Raw genomic sequence first — 15985 nt, 5'->3', positions numbered from 1 at the left:
ATAGTCACTTAAAATCTATCTTTCTGTAGTTAATAAACCTGTTTTATGGCTTACCTAAAACAGTGTGTTTTGGTTGAAGTGCTTGAGAAATCTGCTCAGGAATAAGAGCTGGTGCATTTCCTCTCCACATTGAGGGAGGGATGACTGGGTTATAAATGTATGCTGGTCAGGCTTCTGATCAGGGAAGGATATCACAGCCCCGGGGACCAAAGATGGGGAGCTGGGGGAATTGGCTGGAGCCTCTCTATTGTTAGTTCATGAGTGGCTGGGAGAAGCATTCATGTAACTCAGCTGGGTGTGTCCCTGCCTGGGGATGTCTGTGTGAATGCAGGACCTACCAGAGGTTTTCAGCTTGTCACGGCATCACATGGTGCGAGGGAGCCCAGGTTGGAGGGACAGAGGACTCAGTGGTACCCCAGGTCCAGGCTGCACCCCTGAAAGGCCCCTCACAGTTAGTTTGAGCCTTGTGTTTTTAAATCATCTCCATGTAGTTTGCAGGCATTTCACTCTTGTGACTGTTCCTTTTAATTTCCATTTAACAAGCCTCTTCATTTGTGTAGTTCCCCTTTTTGTGAAGATAAAAGCTGCTGTGGTGAGTTTCTTTGGCATTTTCTCCCCTCCAAGGATGTTGTTAAATGTAGTTATGTTATGGTCTCTATTACTGAGCAGTTTAGCTATATTCATCTCCTGGACCAGATCCTGTGCGCCATTTGGGACTAAATCAAGAACTGCCTCTCCCCTTGTGGGTTCCAGGACTAGCTGCTCCAAGAAGCAGTCATAAATGGTGTCTAGAAATGTTATGTAGAGCTCTGCCTCCTTTTTCAAGGACTCTCCTCCCAATGGTTAAAGACCTCCCTGGGTTCCTTCATTGTCCCTAATTGAGCTTGCAGTCTCCAGCCTTGCAAAATCATTTGTCTCTGTTTATATGTGTGAGATCTTTCCACTTCTGGATATCCAGTTTAAGATGAATAATGGAGTAAACTTTCTGACAGTGAATTGTATGGTATTAAGCCATGGAATACTCTCCCGGACATCCCATTACTTGAAACATTTATTTGCAGAGAGGATAAAACCCTGTAGATTAGATTGTAGAGAATGATCCTGCCCTGGCATCACAGGAGATAGACAAGATCGGACCTAATGAATCTTATCCTCCCTAATTTCTGCAGATTATCTATTTCTACTTACTCACTGCCATGGAAAAGGTTATAGATTTCCTGTTCTAAGCTTGTTCCATGGTCTCACCACTGTTGTTCTTGGATGTGGTTATGGAATTACAGAAATGCTGCGTTGCCATCCCCTAATCACTCTCTTTCTCTCCATAGAAATGTCTGCGGCTAAATCCTGATGTTCCTGTCTGGGTCTCTAAACAGCGCATTCTCTGCACCTTGAACCACAGCCTGAAGGATGTTCTGAACTATGGGCTTTTCCAGCCAGCCTTCAATGGCAGGGCTGGAAAGTTCCTGGATGAGGAGAGACTGCTGAGAGAATACCCTCTGAATCCAGACACTCCTGTCCCCTACCTGGAGGTATCTATCTGCTTTTTTATCTGACTTATGTGGTCTCCATCATGGTAGTGTCTGAGTGCCTCAGAAGTACTAAAGAAGAGTAAGAAAAATCTCTTTCTTCTTTTTTTTTGCCAGTGGGAGTGAAAACATGAATATACCATAACAATTTGGGCGAATGGGTGGGTTAGTGTGTTTGCTTGTGTGAAGAAGTTACGGAGGGCAAGCTGAATCACAGAAACGAGCTTGACATTTAGTTCTCAATGTGCCAAGCGTCCTGGTTATTGTTTGTCTTTGCTGGCAATGGGCTCCACAGTGTTGGTCCTGCTTATGTAAAAGTTCTGTCCCTTGTGATCAACAGCTTCCAGTGGAGTGTAGCTGTTGTGGAAAGCCAAAGTCACGGTGGGAGAGGGAGTTTGTCAGGTAGCTAAGGACTGTCTCACGGAGAACTGGGAATATCAGGACAGAGACCTTGAATTCGATGTTGTATTCAATATGTGTCCATTGCAGAGACTGGAGTACCAAAGTGGTGTGCTTAGGTAACAAGTAGCAGACCCTGTTTGGGCACCCTTTGTGTAATGGGTGCTGGGGGTAAATATTATGTACATCTCCATAACCCTCCCCTTTCCTGCACCTCAGTTTAACTCTTTGCTGAAACACAGGTCAGAGTTCTGTCACTTCAGGACTTTTCAGAAAGCATTACATAGTTAACCCTTATGGACTGTTACATACAGAACCCTGAACATAGGTTTTAATAACAGTTCCCTGTCAGCTGCAGCGAGAAAGGGCAACACAGAGGGCTGGCTCCAGCTTTTTTGCCACCCCACGCGGCGAAGAAAAAAAGAAAAGAAAAACCCGATTGAGCTGCCGCCGAAGAGGAAGAGAGGGAATGAAGGACTTGCCGCCGAAGGCCCAGACGCACCACCCCAATAATGCAGGGACTGCCGCCCCTTTCTATTGGCCGCCCCAGGCACCTGCTTCCTCCTCTGGTGCCTGGAGCCGGCCCTGGCAACACAACTTCTTAGTAAACACTTCATACACATTTTAAACATTTTAATCAGTATTTGGAATGTTTAATAGCTTTTATCTGAAAGCTATTATTTAGTAAATCCACCAGTCTTCCTTAGACAGACTTTCACCACTTAGCTGCTGTTAAATATATTTCAATATAAGGTTTCAACAGAACTTGCATACTTTAGCACACACGCATAATGACATCCCCTCTGATCTTCTTTCAGAAATAATTTCTCAGTTTGTCATATGGCCATCATATGCAGTGTGTGGCATCTGGATTCTTCAGACCTTGGGCAGAATAGCAGCTTCTGAGTTATTCTCCAAACACTTCAGAGCCTTGTCAGTAAACAAAAGTCTGGGATTCTAATAGGGAGCAGCGTTCCAGCCCTTGGGTTAATAGCTCTCTTAGTCTACTGAGTTTCTGGTGAGATAAGAAATCTGTAGGCTATAGCCAAAGTTTTACAGGTATTGGGATCAGCATATAAAATATCCATTTCCTGGCTTTCCCCATAAGCGCAGCTGAGTCGGATAAAGATTTATAGCCCCTCATGTTGCTGAGGTCTACCCCTGTTCTTTCTGTATCTGAGACAAAATCCTAATGTCTTCTTCCAGTGTCCGTCTGTCTGTATCCCACTCGTGGTGCGCATGCGCTGCTTGCACAGGATTATGGAATAGATTCACGGGCAATGTCCTGCGCACCCTTGTCCTTCCCTCCCAATGGCAGAAAGGGCAGAGCGACTCCAGCCACCACTCTGAGCACCCCTTGGCAGAGACTCAGAACAACCTCAGTCTCCCATAAGAGTTAGTTTGTAGGTACATAGTTTACTGTACTTTCTGTAGTTACTAGTTTGTTTCATGGTGTTTCATTTTGAGCCAACTAGCAAAAAAATTATTTTCTATAGATATAATTTAGTAGTTAGGATACCTGGTGCCTGAACCCATATTTCCACATTTCAAGACTTGTCCTTCATGTTGGAGAGGTAATTCCCCTTAATGACTAACATACTCCTTAGGAGAGAGTCATATTCCCTCTAAGTGTGCAATTTCTAACACATTCAAAAAAATACACACAAAAGGCCAGGGAATCTTGGCTAAAACTTTACTGCCTGGAATAATCTGTGGGCATGATCAGATTCAGAAGTGGTTCAGAAGGAAGAAGTTCAAGATTAGATACTTCCCTGAAAACTCATGCAGCTAGTATTCAGCCACTATTACTGCTCCTGGATTGAAGGGGTCAAAGAGAGCTCACTGGTCCTCCAAGAGCTTGTAAATGGCACCACAAACACTGTTGCAACATTCCGTGGTCTGTGCTATCCGCAAGAGAAAGGAGATTACCTCTAATTTTGCCTCTTGGCACTGTTTTCCTTCTCTGGTACCAAACAAAAGGAAACCACAGAGCCAATGATCTATGGACATGGCTAAATCGGCACAATGCAGTTGGCCCTGCAGAAGTAACTGGAATCAGCACCGGCACAACGCTGAGCTAAGAAGGCACCCACTGATCTGTTTGCGGTACCTATGACTTTGGCCTCTCCAGCTAGATCTGCAGCACTGAGAGCTCTTTTGACACCAACTGTTTGAATGCCAGCACGCTCACTGCAGGCTCACTTGGTATAGATTCATTTAGCATGGGCTCAGTCAGTGATGACATACTCACCAGTCACTGGCTCATTCAGCACTGTCCCAGATTTCCATGGTGTTCAGACATCCTGTACCTGCAACACCTATTGAAATATCATTACTACCTAGGCAGTGTCGCGAGTGACTCTGGAACTGAAGTCTCCTCTGGTAGATGTTACCTTTTAATTACTGTCTGTGAATCCTTTTCACCACCAGGGCCACAGGTACCAGTTTTTCTTTCTCTTTTTTTTTTTTTTCTCTGTCAGTTTACAGGAAGGTCAATGAGTTCACCTCAGGAGTTGGGATCCCCCAAGTGTATCTCCTCCTCTGGAAGTTTTCTTGTCTTCCTCTTTGTCTCCTATTTGCAGTAGAAAACCTTCCCCCAGCCTGGCTCAATTCTCTGTGGGCCAATCCGGGGATATAAAACAGCATAGGAAGTATTCTTGCTATTTTTCATACAGCGGTCATGTTCCTCAGCCTCCCCATGCTCCTTGGGTGCGTCCTTCTTGGCCTGATATGCCATGTCTGTATGGATTCCAGACCTCACTATTTGGTCGTATTAGTTTCATTTTCAGGGTCAATTTCCATTACCTATTCCAAGGTCCAGAGACAAATCTCCTAAACCTGTCTCCAAAGTCTCTCACTCACCTGCAGGGGAAATTATTCAGGAAGAGCAGCAGCAGGTGAATGAAGAAGATGACATAGAGCCATCAGATAGATCCATCCGCACCTCCTCTTTTTTCATCATTCTCATCAGATGAGGCAATGACTCTTCCTGTCCCTGCTACCGTAGATGACTTTAACGCATTTCAGGGGTTGCTTAAGAGGGTGGCCGGAACCTTCTAGGTTCCTCTGGAGATGACACAAGAAAAGGTATATAAACTATTTTCTATTTTGAAGCCTACATACCAGAGGATGGCAGTATTGCCGATCCAGGAGGGGATTTTAGATCTGTGGGCTATTCTAGCTTCAATCTCTGCCACATCAAGGCATGTGAATTTGAGACATAAAGTTACATCAAAGGGTTTTTAATTTTTGCATTTTTACTTGCTGTCGTCCTTAGTAGTAACTGCAGCCAATTAAAGATCCAAGTAGTCAGTGAAATATAGGCTGGAGAATAAAAAAGCAAAAAATTGGGTAGTTGGAAGAGAAAAATCTACTCCTTTGCTAACCTGCAGGTCAGGATAGAGCATGATTAGGCCATGTTGGCCAGAAAGGATTTATTTGCAGTGGGATTACACCAGAGAACCGTAAAGAGGTGTTAAACTCCATTTGTACAGAAGGTCAGTTAGTTACTAGGACTTTCTCACAAGCTGTTTTGATGCTTTAGACATGGGAGTGAGATCAGTGATAACAATTGAGTGAGATCAATGGAGTGACAATGAGGAGAGCTTCATGGTTCTTTGAGCGATTGCAGATGTGCACTCCACTCAGATGTGCGTGTGCCCAGTGTGGCAAATCTGGAGAGCTTTGCTTAGCAGCACCCATTGGGGTGGCGATTGTGTCCTCTGGCCCTTGTAGCCTCTCCCAAGACATTGCCCCGATCCCTGTCACTTCCCTCTCACCACCCACAATCTGAGTCAGAGCTTTCATTGGGGTTCTACTGCATGATTACTGATGACAGCAATGAGATTGTCTGTTAGCTTTTGTAAATAGTTAATGAGTAGTACCACTGCACTTATTTAGTTAGTTCAGTAGTTAGTTACTGTTTACTGTATTACCTGGTGCTATGCCCTCACCAGGTTTTAAGCACTCTCCTTTATGTGGGATAGGTCTTCTGAGGATGGGAATTCCCCAAGTGGACATGTTCACTTCCAAAAGGGACAAGAAATGAAAAGCCTGGCCTACATAGCAAATGCTTTCATGATTCCATGCTCAAATCACCTAATCTACGCTTTTCCATCTTGCATTTTCATTCTCAGAGTGTTATAGAAAGTGAGACAAAACAATGCTCGGATCATCCTAGTAGCTCCAGCCTGGCCTCACCAAGTCTGGTACTCAGACCTATTGCTTCTGTCCAGCCAGCAATTCATAACTCTACCTAGCCAGGCAGACATAATCTCCCAGAGTTCCAGCATAATTCTTCACCCAGACCCTGCTTGGATGGTTTGGATGCTATGTGGACGTCATTGTAGCTGTTCATTGGAAATTCAAGATCTTTTGTTACAGAGTAGAAAACCCTTCACTAGGAGAACTGCATATTTTTCCATCTGGTCATCCTCACATGACTATGCTCCGTTACAAGTTTCTACACTTATGATTCTAGACTGTTTACTGTCTTGGAAGCAATCGGGATTGTCCATTAATTCAATCAAGGTTCACTTAGCAGCAATTTCGGCCTTCTATCCACCATTACAGGGAGCCTTAGTATTTTTGCATCGGATGGTTCATGATGTATAAAGGGTCCTATAAGGAACCTATAAGGAAAATAGCTGCACCATGGTATTTGAACATGGCACTCTCATCCCTTATAGATCTTGAACCAATGTCATCTTTCTTATTGCCTCATTTGTCAGTGAAAACAGCAATCATTTCAGCACATAGAATGAGAGATTCGGGCTCTGATGGCAACCCTCTATATACAATATTTCCAGCAGATAGGGTAACAATGAGATCTTGCCCTAAATTTATTCTGAGAGCGATGTCGGATTTCTGTATTAGTCATTAAATCCATTTGCCAATGTTTTTTCCAAGGCCTCATTTATCTGCGGGAGAGACAAAGCTACACACCTTGGATCTTAAAATGGCACTTCAGTATTATCTTCACAGGACAAGACATATGTGTAAATCACCTGGGCTGTTTATATCATTTAGTATTACATTCAGAGCGAAGGCTGTTTCAGCACAAAGACTCTAAATGGGTTTCTGACCCATTGATGAGCTGAGCCCTCCACGTGATAGTAGAACTCGTTCTACCAGAGGCCAGGCTGTTTCAGCAGCATGCAATAGCAGCAACATGGTCTTCTGCTCACACGTTCACCCAAAAGTATTCTCTGGTGGTGGCTTCTAGCTCAGATACCCCATTTGGTAGGGTAGCACCACCAAATGTTCAGATGAACTCCTACCTTCCATCCTATGCAGCAGTCAGCTGCGGGCTAATTGCCGGGAGTGGGATCCACGCATATAGATATGCGAAGAAAACATGGTTACTTACTGTACAGTAACTCTGATTCTTCAAGATGCTCTGCACATGCAGATCCCATGAGCCACCCTCTTTTCCCGCAGCTCGGAATTTAACATATGAATTCTGGATGCTGAAGGAACTGAGTGCTGGTTGGGGTCACTCCATCTTTTGTGTCCTCGGGAGGGGAAGAGCAAGGGTGTGCAGGGTGCATTCGCCACCCCAGTGGGTGCTGCTGGTGAGAATATTCCAAACTCCTGTGCATAGGGCATGTGCACCATGTCTAGGATGGACAGAACATCTTGAAGAAACACACTTACTGTCAGGTAAGCTAACTGCTGTAAAAGACAGTTACCAATAGCTAAATGTAAACTCTATAGATTGTATAGCCTCTGGGGCTGATAGAAGTCATCTCTCTCTCTTTTCTCCCCACCCCCGGCTCTCCCTATAGGACCATAAAACACACTGCAGTGGACCATAAATTATCCTGAGAGCTTCCCTAGATTTTTTCCTTCCTCTGAAGCAGTGTATGCTGGCTGCTGTCACAGGTGGGATACTGAATTAGATGAGCCATGAGTCTGATCCAGTCTGGGAATTCCTATATCCTATGCCTGTACTAGCCAGGAATTGAACCTAGATCAGTTCCACCTGTTACCTTAGTAAGGTTCTCTTATTTTCTGGGGATAGAGTACAGGCCTTCTTGTTTACTATCTAAAGAGCTCTGTCCGTTGGGGATCAAACTGAGCTTTACTCCTCAAAGGAGTTAATGTTAAACAATATTTACTAGGGATAAACATTTTAAAATCAGCAGGCCTGGCTAACTTGTACCCAAGAGACCTAAAATTGACTGAGGAGGTCTCTGGCCCACTGATGTTAATTTTTAATAAATCTTGGATTCTGGGGAAATTCCAGAAGACTGGAAGAGTGCTAATGTTGTGCCAATATTCAAAAAGGGCAAGTGGGACGACCCGAATAACTATGGGACGGTTAGCGTGACATTAATCCTGGGCAAAATAACGGGAAATCTGATCCAGGAGTCAATTGATAAAGGGAGTATAGTTAATGCCAGTCAACGTGGTTTTATGGAAAATAAAGCTTGTCAAACAAATGTGATTTCATTCTTTGAGATTACAAGTTTGGTTGATAAAGGTAACTGTGTAGATATAATATACTTAGACTTTTGTAAAGTGTTTGACTTAGTACTGCATAAAGAACAGGAGTACTTATGGCACCTTAGAGACTAACAAATTTATTGGAGAATAAGCTTCCGTGGGCTACAGCCCACTTCATCAGATGAATAGAATGGAACATATAGTAAGAAGATATATATATATATACACACACACACACACACACACAGAGAACATGAAAAGGTGGAGTAAGAGGCTAATTAATTAAAATGAGCTATTATCAGCAGGAGAAAAAAACTTTTGTAGTGATAATCAAGATGGCCCATGTAGACAGCTGACAAGAAGGTGTGAGGATACTCAACATGGGGAAATAGATTCAATATGTGGAATGACCCAGCCACTCCCAGTCTCTAGTCAAACCCAAGTTAATGGTATCTAGTTTGCATGTTAAGTATTCTCACACCTTCTTGTCAACTGTCTACATAGCATCTTGATTATCACTACAAAAGTTTTTTTCTCCTGCTGATAATAGCTCATCTTAATTAATTAGCCTCTTACTCCACTTTTTCATGTTCTCTGTATGTGTGTATATATATATCTTCGTACTATATGTTCCATTCTATGCATCTGATGAAGTGGGCTGTTGTCCACGAATGCTTATGTTCAAATAAATGTGTTAGTCTCTAAGGTGCCACGAGTACTCCTGTTCTTTTTGCAGATACAGACTAACACGGCTGCTACTCTGAAACCTTAGTACCGCATGACATTCTGATTAAAAATTAGCCCAATACATGAGTTAAGATCTGGCTAAGCAGTATCTCAAAATGTAGTTCTCAGGGGAGAATCATCATCGCATGGGGGTGCGATGTTCCGCCTGATGCTATTCAGTGTTTTCATCAGTGTTCTGGAGGTAAATATAAAATCACTGCTGATACAATTTGCTGATGACCCAGAGAGGGCAGAGCAGCAAATAATAATAAGGACAAAAGGTAGTCAAACAAAGTGATTAGGATTGTTTGGTAAACTGGGCCCATTAAAAAATGTATTTTAGAACAGCCAAATCCAAAGTTGTACATCTAGGAAAAAGGAGTGCAGGCCACATCTGCAGAATGGGGGACTGTAACCTGGAAAGCTGTGACACTGAAAAGAATTTAGGGGTCATAGCGGACAAGCAACTGCACAAGAGCTCCTAATGCAAAGCTGTGTCAAAAAGTGTAATTGTGATTCTGGGATGTGTGAACACGGGAATAGTGAGTAGGACAGGGGTGGGCAAACTATGGCCCCGGGGCCGCATCCGGTCCTTCAGATGTTTTAATCTGGCCCTTGAGCTCCTGCTGGGGAGTGGGATCTGGGGCTTGCCCTGTTCCAGCTGGGGAGTGGGGTCTGGGGCTTGCCGTTCTCCACGTGTGCTGTGGCTCTGCACAGCTCCCAGAAGCAGCGACATGAAGCAGCGTAGGGGCAGCCAGTGGGGTCCACACGCTGCCCCTGCCCCAAGTGCTGCCCCCGCAGCTCCTATTGGCCAGGAACCACAGCCAATGGGAGCTGCAGGGGCGGTGCCTGCGGACTAGGCAGTGCGCAGAGGCACCTGGCCGCACCTCCTCATAGGAGCTGGAGTGGGGACATGCCGCTACTTCCAGGAGCTGCTTGAGGTAAGTGCCACCTGGATCCTGCACCCCTGACCCCCTCCCATGCCCCAACCCCCTGCCCCAGCCCTCATCCCCCTCCCGCCTTCCGAACCTCTCCCTCCAAGCCCAGAGCATCCTCCTGCACCCCCAACTCCTTATCCCCAGCCCCACCCCAGAGCTTGCACTCCCAGCCTGAGCTCTTCCTCCCCCCCCCCCCCACACTCCAACCCTCTGCCCCAGCCCAGAGCTCCCTCCCACACCCTGAACTCCCCATTTCTGGCCCCACCCCAGAGGCTGCACCCCCAGCCAGAGCCCTCACCCCCTCCTGCATCCTAACCCCCAATTTCATGAGCATTCATGGCCCACCATACAATTTCCATACCCAGATGTGACCCTTGGGCCAAAAAGTTTGCCCACTTCTGGAGTAGGAGTAGGGAGGGGATTTTTTCCATATGGCAAAGGTGAGACTGATACTGGGATCATCGTGAATAGTTCTCTGAAAACATCTGCTCCATGTGCAGCAGCAGTGAAAAAAGCTAGCAGCATGTTAGGAACCATTAGGAAAGGGATTGATAATGAGACAGGAAATACCATAATGCCACTCTATAAATCCATGGGACGCCCACACCTTGAATACTGTGTGTAGTTCTGGTTCCCCACCCCACTTAAAAAAGATATATTGGAATTGAAAAGAATGCGGAGAAGGGAAACAAAAATTATTAGGAGTATGGAACAGCTTCCTCGTGAGGAGAGATTAAAAAGATGGGGATTGTTCAGCTTCGAAAAGAGACGACGACGGTGGAATATGACGGAGGTCTATAAAACCATGACTGGTGGGAAGATGGTGACTAGGGACATGTTATCGACCTCTTCGCATAATGTTAGAATTAGGGATCACCCAATGAAATTAAAGAAGATTTAAAACAAACAAAAGGAAGTACTTCTTCACACAATGCACAGACAACTGGTGGAACTCATTGCCGTGGAATGCTGTGAAGACCAAAAATATAACAGGGTTAAAAAAAGAGTTAGATAAATTCATGGAGGACAGGTCCATCTGTGGCTATTAGCCAAGATGGTCAGGAATGCTGCCCCATGTGCCAAGTGTCCCTAAACCTCTGACTTCCAGAAGCTGGGACTGGACGACGGGGTGGATCACTTGATAAATTGCCCTCTTCTGTTCATTCCCTCTGAAGTGCTTGGCACTGGCCACTGTTGGAAGACAGGACACTGGGCTAGACAGACCATTGGTCTGACCCAGTGTGACCATTTTTTATGTTCTGGTGTTCATCCTTAAGAAGGTTGTTGAAAAACAAGTGGGTGCAGAAAAGAGCCACAAAAATTATTCAAGGGCTGGAAAAAATGACTTACAGTGAGAGACTTAAAGAGCTCTGTCTGGTTAGTTTATTAAAATGAAGATTGAGAAGTGACTTGATTACAGTGTCTAAGTACCTGTATGGGGAGAAAATACCAGGTGTTAAAGGACTCTTTAATCTAGTGGAGAAAGGCAGAACCAGTGCCTGGAAGCTGAAGCCAGACAAATTCAAATTGGAAATAAGGCACAGATTTTCAACGGGTGCTTAACCACTGGTACAAATAATCAAGGGAAGTGCTGGATATTCCATCTCTTCATGTCTTCAGATCCAAACTGGATGCCTTTCTGGAAGAGATGCTTTAGCCAAACACAAGTAATTGGGCTAGGTACAATGTTAACTGGAAAAATTCTATGGCCTGTCATGTAGAGGGGGGGCAGACTAGATCATCTGATGGTCCTTTCTAGACCTAAAATTTGTATTAAACAAAGGCTCTTTAACCTGTGAAATGACGTGAGATCTAGAATAATAAAATCATAGAAGTGCAGGGCTGGAAGGGACCTTGAGAAGTCATCTAGTCCTGTGCCCTGCGCTGAGGCAGGACTAAGTAAACCTAGACCTTTCCTGACAGGTGTTTGTCTAATAACTTGTTCTTAAAAATCTCCAATGACAGGGATTCCACAACCTCCCTGAGAAGCCTATTCCAGTACTTAACCGCCCTTATAGTTAGAAAGATTTTCCTAATATCTAACCTAAATCTTATTTGCTATAGATTAAGCCCATTACTCCATGTCCCCTGAAGGTCAGACAAGAAGAACAGTTGATCACCATCCTCTTTATAGCTCCCTTTAACATATTAGAAGATGGTTCTCAGGTTCCCCCTTCAGTCTTCTTTTCTCACGGCTAATGCAAGATCTACATTAAAAAGTTAGGTCGACTCAACTGCGTCACCCAGAAGTGCGAAAAATCCGCACCCCTGAGCCAGTGTAGTTGAGATGACCTAACTTGTGGTGCAGACAGCACTAGATCAATGGATGAATTCGTCTGTCGGCTTAGCTGCCACCTCTTGGGGAGGTTTCAGAGTAACAGCCGTGTTAGTCTGTATTCGCAAAAAGAAAAGGATTACTTGTGGCACCTTAGAGACTAACCAATTTATTTGAGCATGAGCTTTCATGAGCTACAGCTCACTTCATCGGATGCATACCGTGGAAACTGCAGCAGACTTTATATATACACAGAGAATATGAAACAATATGAAACAATACCTCCTCCCACCCCACTGTCCTGCTGGTAATAGCTTATCTAAAGTGATCATCAGGTTGGGCCATTTCCAGCACAAATCCAGGTTTTCTCACCCTCCACCCCCCAACACAAATTCACTCTCCTGCTGGTGATAGCCCATCCAAAGTGACAACTCTTTACACAATGTGCATGATAATCAAGTTGGGCCATTTCCTGCACAAATCCAGGTTCTCTCACCCCCTCACCCCCCTCCCAAAAACCACACACACAAACTCACTATCCTGCTGGTAATAGCTCATCCAAAGTGACCATTCTCCCTACAATGTGCATGATAATCAAGGTGGGCCATTTCCAGCACAAATCCAGGTTTTCTCACATCTCCCCCACCCCCATACACACACAAACTCACTCTCCTGCTGGTAATAGTTCATCCAAACTGACCACTCTCCAAGTTTAAATCCAAGTTAAACCAGAACATCTGGGGGGGGGGGGGTAGGAAAAAACAAGAGGAAATAGGCTACCTTGCATAATGACTTAGCCACTCCCAGTCTCTATTTAAGCCTAAATTAATAGTATCCAATTTGCAAATGAATTCCAATTCAGCAGTTTCTCGCTGGAGTCTGGATTTAAAGTTTTTTTTGTTTTAAGATAGCGACCTTCATGTCTGTGATTGCGTGACCAGAGAGATTGAAGTGTTCTCCGACTGGTTTATGAATGTTATAATTCTTGACATCTGATTTGTGTCCATTTATTCTTTTACGTAGAGACTGTCCAGTTTGACCAATGTACATGGCAGAGGGGCATTGCTGGCACATGATGGCATATATCACATTGGTGGATGTGCAGGTGAACGAGCCTCTGATAGTGTGGCTGATGCTATTAGGCCCTGTGATGGTGTCCCCTGAATAGATATGTGGGCACAATTGGCAACGGGCTTTGTTGCAAGGATAAGTTCCTGGGTTAGTGGTTCTGTTGTGTGGTATGTGGTTGTTGGTGAGTATTTGCTTCAGGTTGGGGGGCTGTCTGTAGGCAAGGACTGGCCTGTCTCCCAAGATTTGTGAGAGTGTTGGGTCATCCTTTAGGATAGGTTGTAGATCCTTAATAATGCATTGGAGGGGTTTTAGTTGGGGGCTGAAGGTGACGGCGAGTGGCGTTCTGTTATTTTCTTTGTTGGGCCTGTCCTGTAGTAGGTGACTTCTGGGAACTCTTCTGGCTCTATCAATCTGTTTCTTTACTTCTGCAGGTGGGTATTGTAGTTGTAAGAAAGCTTGACAGAGATCTTGTAGGTGTTTGTCTCTGTCTGAGAGGTTGGAGCAAATGCGGTTGTATCGCAGAGCTTGGCTGTAGACGATGGATCGTGTGGTGTGGTCAGGGTGAAAGCTGGAGGCATGCAGGTAGGAATAGCGGTGAGTAGGTTTCCGGTATAGGGTGGTGTTTGTGTGACCATTGTTTATTAGCACTGTATTGTAGGGAGAATGTATTGTATAGAATGCATTGTAGGGAGGATGGTCACTTTGGATGAGCTATTACCAGCAGGATAGTGAGTTTGTGTGTGTGGTTTTTGGGAGGGGGGTGAGGGGGTGAGAGAACCTGGATTTGTGCAGGAAATGGCCCAACTTGATTATCATGCACATTGTGTAAAGAGTTGTCACTTTGGATGGGCTATCACCAGCAGCAGAGTGAATTTGTGTGGGGGGGGTGGAGGGTGAGAAAACCTGGATTTGTGCTGGAAATGGCCCAACCTGATGATCACTTTAGATAAGCTATTACCAGCAGGACAGTGGGGTGGGAGGAGGTATTGTTTCATATTGTTTCATATTCTCTGTGTATATATAAAGTCTGCTGCAGTTTCCACGGTATGCATCCGATGAAGTGAGCTGTAGCTCACGAAAGCTCATGCTCAAATAAATTGGTTAGTCTCTAAGGTGCCACAAGTACTCCTTTTCCTCTTGGGGAGGTGGATTAACGACAGTGACGGGAGAACTCCTCCCTTTGCTGTCCTGCGTGGCTACACTGAAGTGCTGCAGCGGCGCAGCTGCAATGCTTTAAGTGTAAACGTAGCCTAAACATGCACAGTTTTCATTAAACCTTTCCTCATAGAGCAGGTTTGCTCAACCTTTCGTCATTTGTGTTGCTCTCCTCTGGACTCTCTCCAATTTGTCCACATCATTCTTAAAGTGCGGCGCCCAGAGCTGGACACAGTACTCCAGCTGAGGTCTAACCACGCTGCAGAGAGCAGGACGATTACCTCCTGTGTCTTAGGTAATGTCCACTCCATGAGCTAGGAGTGTGGTTTCCCTGCCTGGGTGCACAGGCTCGGAGTAGCTCGATGAGAGCGATGGTGAACAGAAATGGCAGTGTAGCATGACTGAGCTGTACCTAGTACCTACCCACCAATTTCAGGCAGGTTTGTACTTGGCACAGCTCAGTCGTGCTTTCGCTGACACTGCCTCTGCTGTTGCTGCTACACGGCTGTGTACACTTGCGTGAGCTCTCACCGAACTACTGCAAGTGTGTTCACAAGAGCAGGGGAATTACACCCCTGACTTGTCGTGAAGACGTAGCCTTACATACAAGACTCCTGTTAATATGCACAAGAATATTAGCCTTTTTTTTAACTGCATTACGTCGTTGGCTCCGACTCAGTTTGTGATCCATTTTAGCCCTCAGACCCTTTTCAACTGTACTGCTGCCAAGGCAGTCCTTCCCCATTTTGTATTTGTGCATTTGATTTTTTCCTTCCTAAGTGAAGTACTTTGCACTTGTCTTTATTGAATTTCATCTTGTTGATTTCAGACCAGTTCTCCAATTTGTCAAGGTCATTTTGAATTCTAATCCTGTCCTCCAAAGTGCTTGCAACCCCACCCAGGTTGGTGTCCTCACAAATTTTATAAGCATATTTTCCACTCCATTATTCAAGTCATTAATGAAAATATTGATTAGCACTGGGCCCAGGATTGACCTATGTGGGACCCCACTAGATGTGTTCCCCCACTTTGACAGCAAACCATTCATAACTACTCTTTGAGTACAGTCTTTAAGCCAGTTTTTCCCCCCACCGTATAGTAATTTCATCGAGACCACATTCCCCTCTATTGCCCTTGGCTTTTGTTCGGCTTTTGTGTCTGACCACTTTTCTTTCCCTTCTCCTCTCTAGTTCCGGTACAAGAGGCGTGTGTACACCCAGAGTCTGCTGGATGACAAGCAGTTTGCCAAGCTCCACACAAAGGTAAGACTGGCATCTAGCCTCAGGGAGCTTGAAGTCTGGATAGCTGTATCGACAGCCTATCCAGATAAGTCATAGTCTGTCAGAGAGACTCTCGCTGGCAAAGAGAGAAGAAGAGATTTGTGTACATTCCAGACTTCCCCCTTTGCCAGACCTCAAATTCCCCCCTAAAAATGTATGTTGATTGCC

The 15985-nt window shown here is 44.9% G+C and overlaps 1 protein-coding gene across 1 annotated transcript in view; it reads left to right on the top strand.

The window, feature by feature from the left end:
- Positions 1-15985, top strand: part of SHANK3 (SH3 and multiple ankyrin repeat domains 3) — a 667177-nt gene that overhangs the window by 59366 nt on the left and 591826 nt on the right. The window contains exons 2-3 of the mRNA XM_077807959.1: positions 1326-1529; positions 15728-15799. Coding sequence (XP_077664085.1) covers positions 1326-1529; positions 15728-15799 — 276 coding nt within the window. The remainder of the gene's footprint in view (positions 1-1325; positions 1530-15727; positions 15800-15985) is intronic.

The sequence above is a fragment of the Eretmochelys imbricata genome, chromosome 1 (assembly GCF_965152235.1).
Source record: "Eretmochelys imbricata isolate rEreImb1 chromosome 1, rEreImb1.hap1, whole genome shotgun sequence".
In the NCBI taxonomy this organism is placed as follows: domain Eukaryota; kingdom Metazoa; phylum Chordata; order Testudines; family Cheloniidae; genus Eretmochelys; species Eretmochelys imbricata.
Note: the sequence above shows the minus strand (reverse complement) of the source record. Positions and strands in the feature narration are given on the sequence as shown.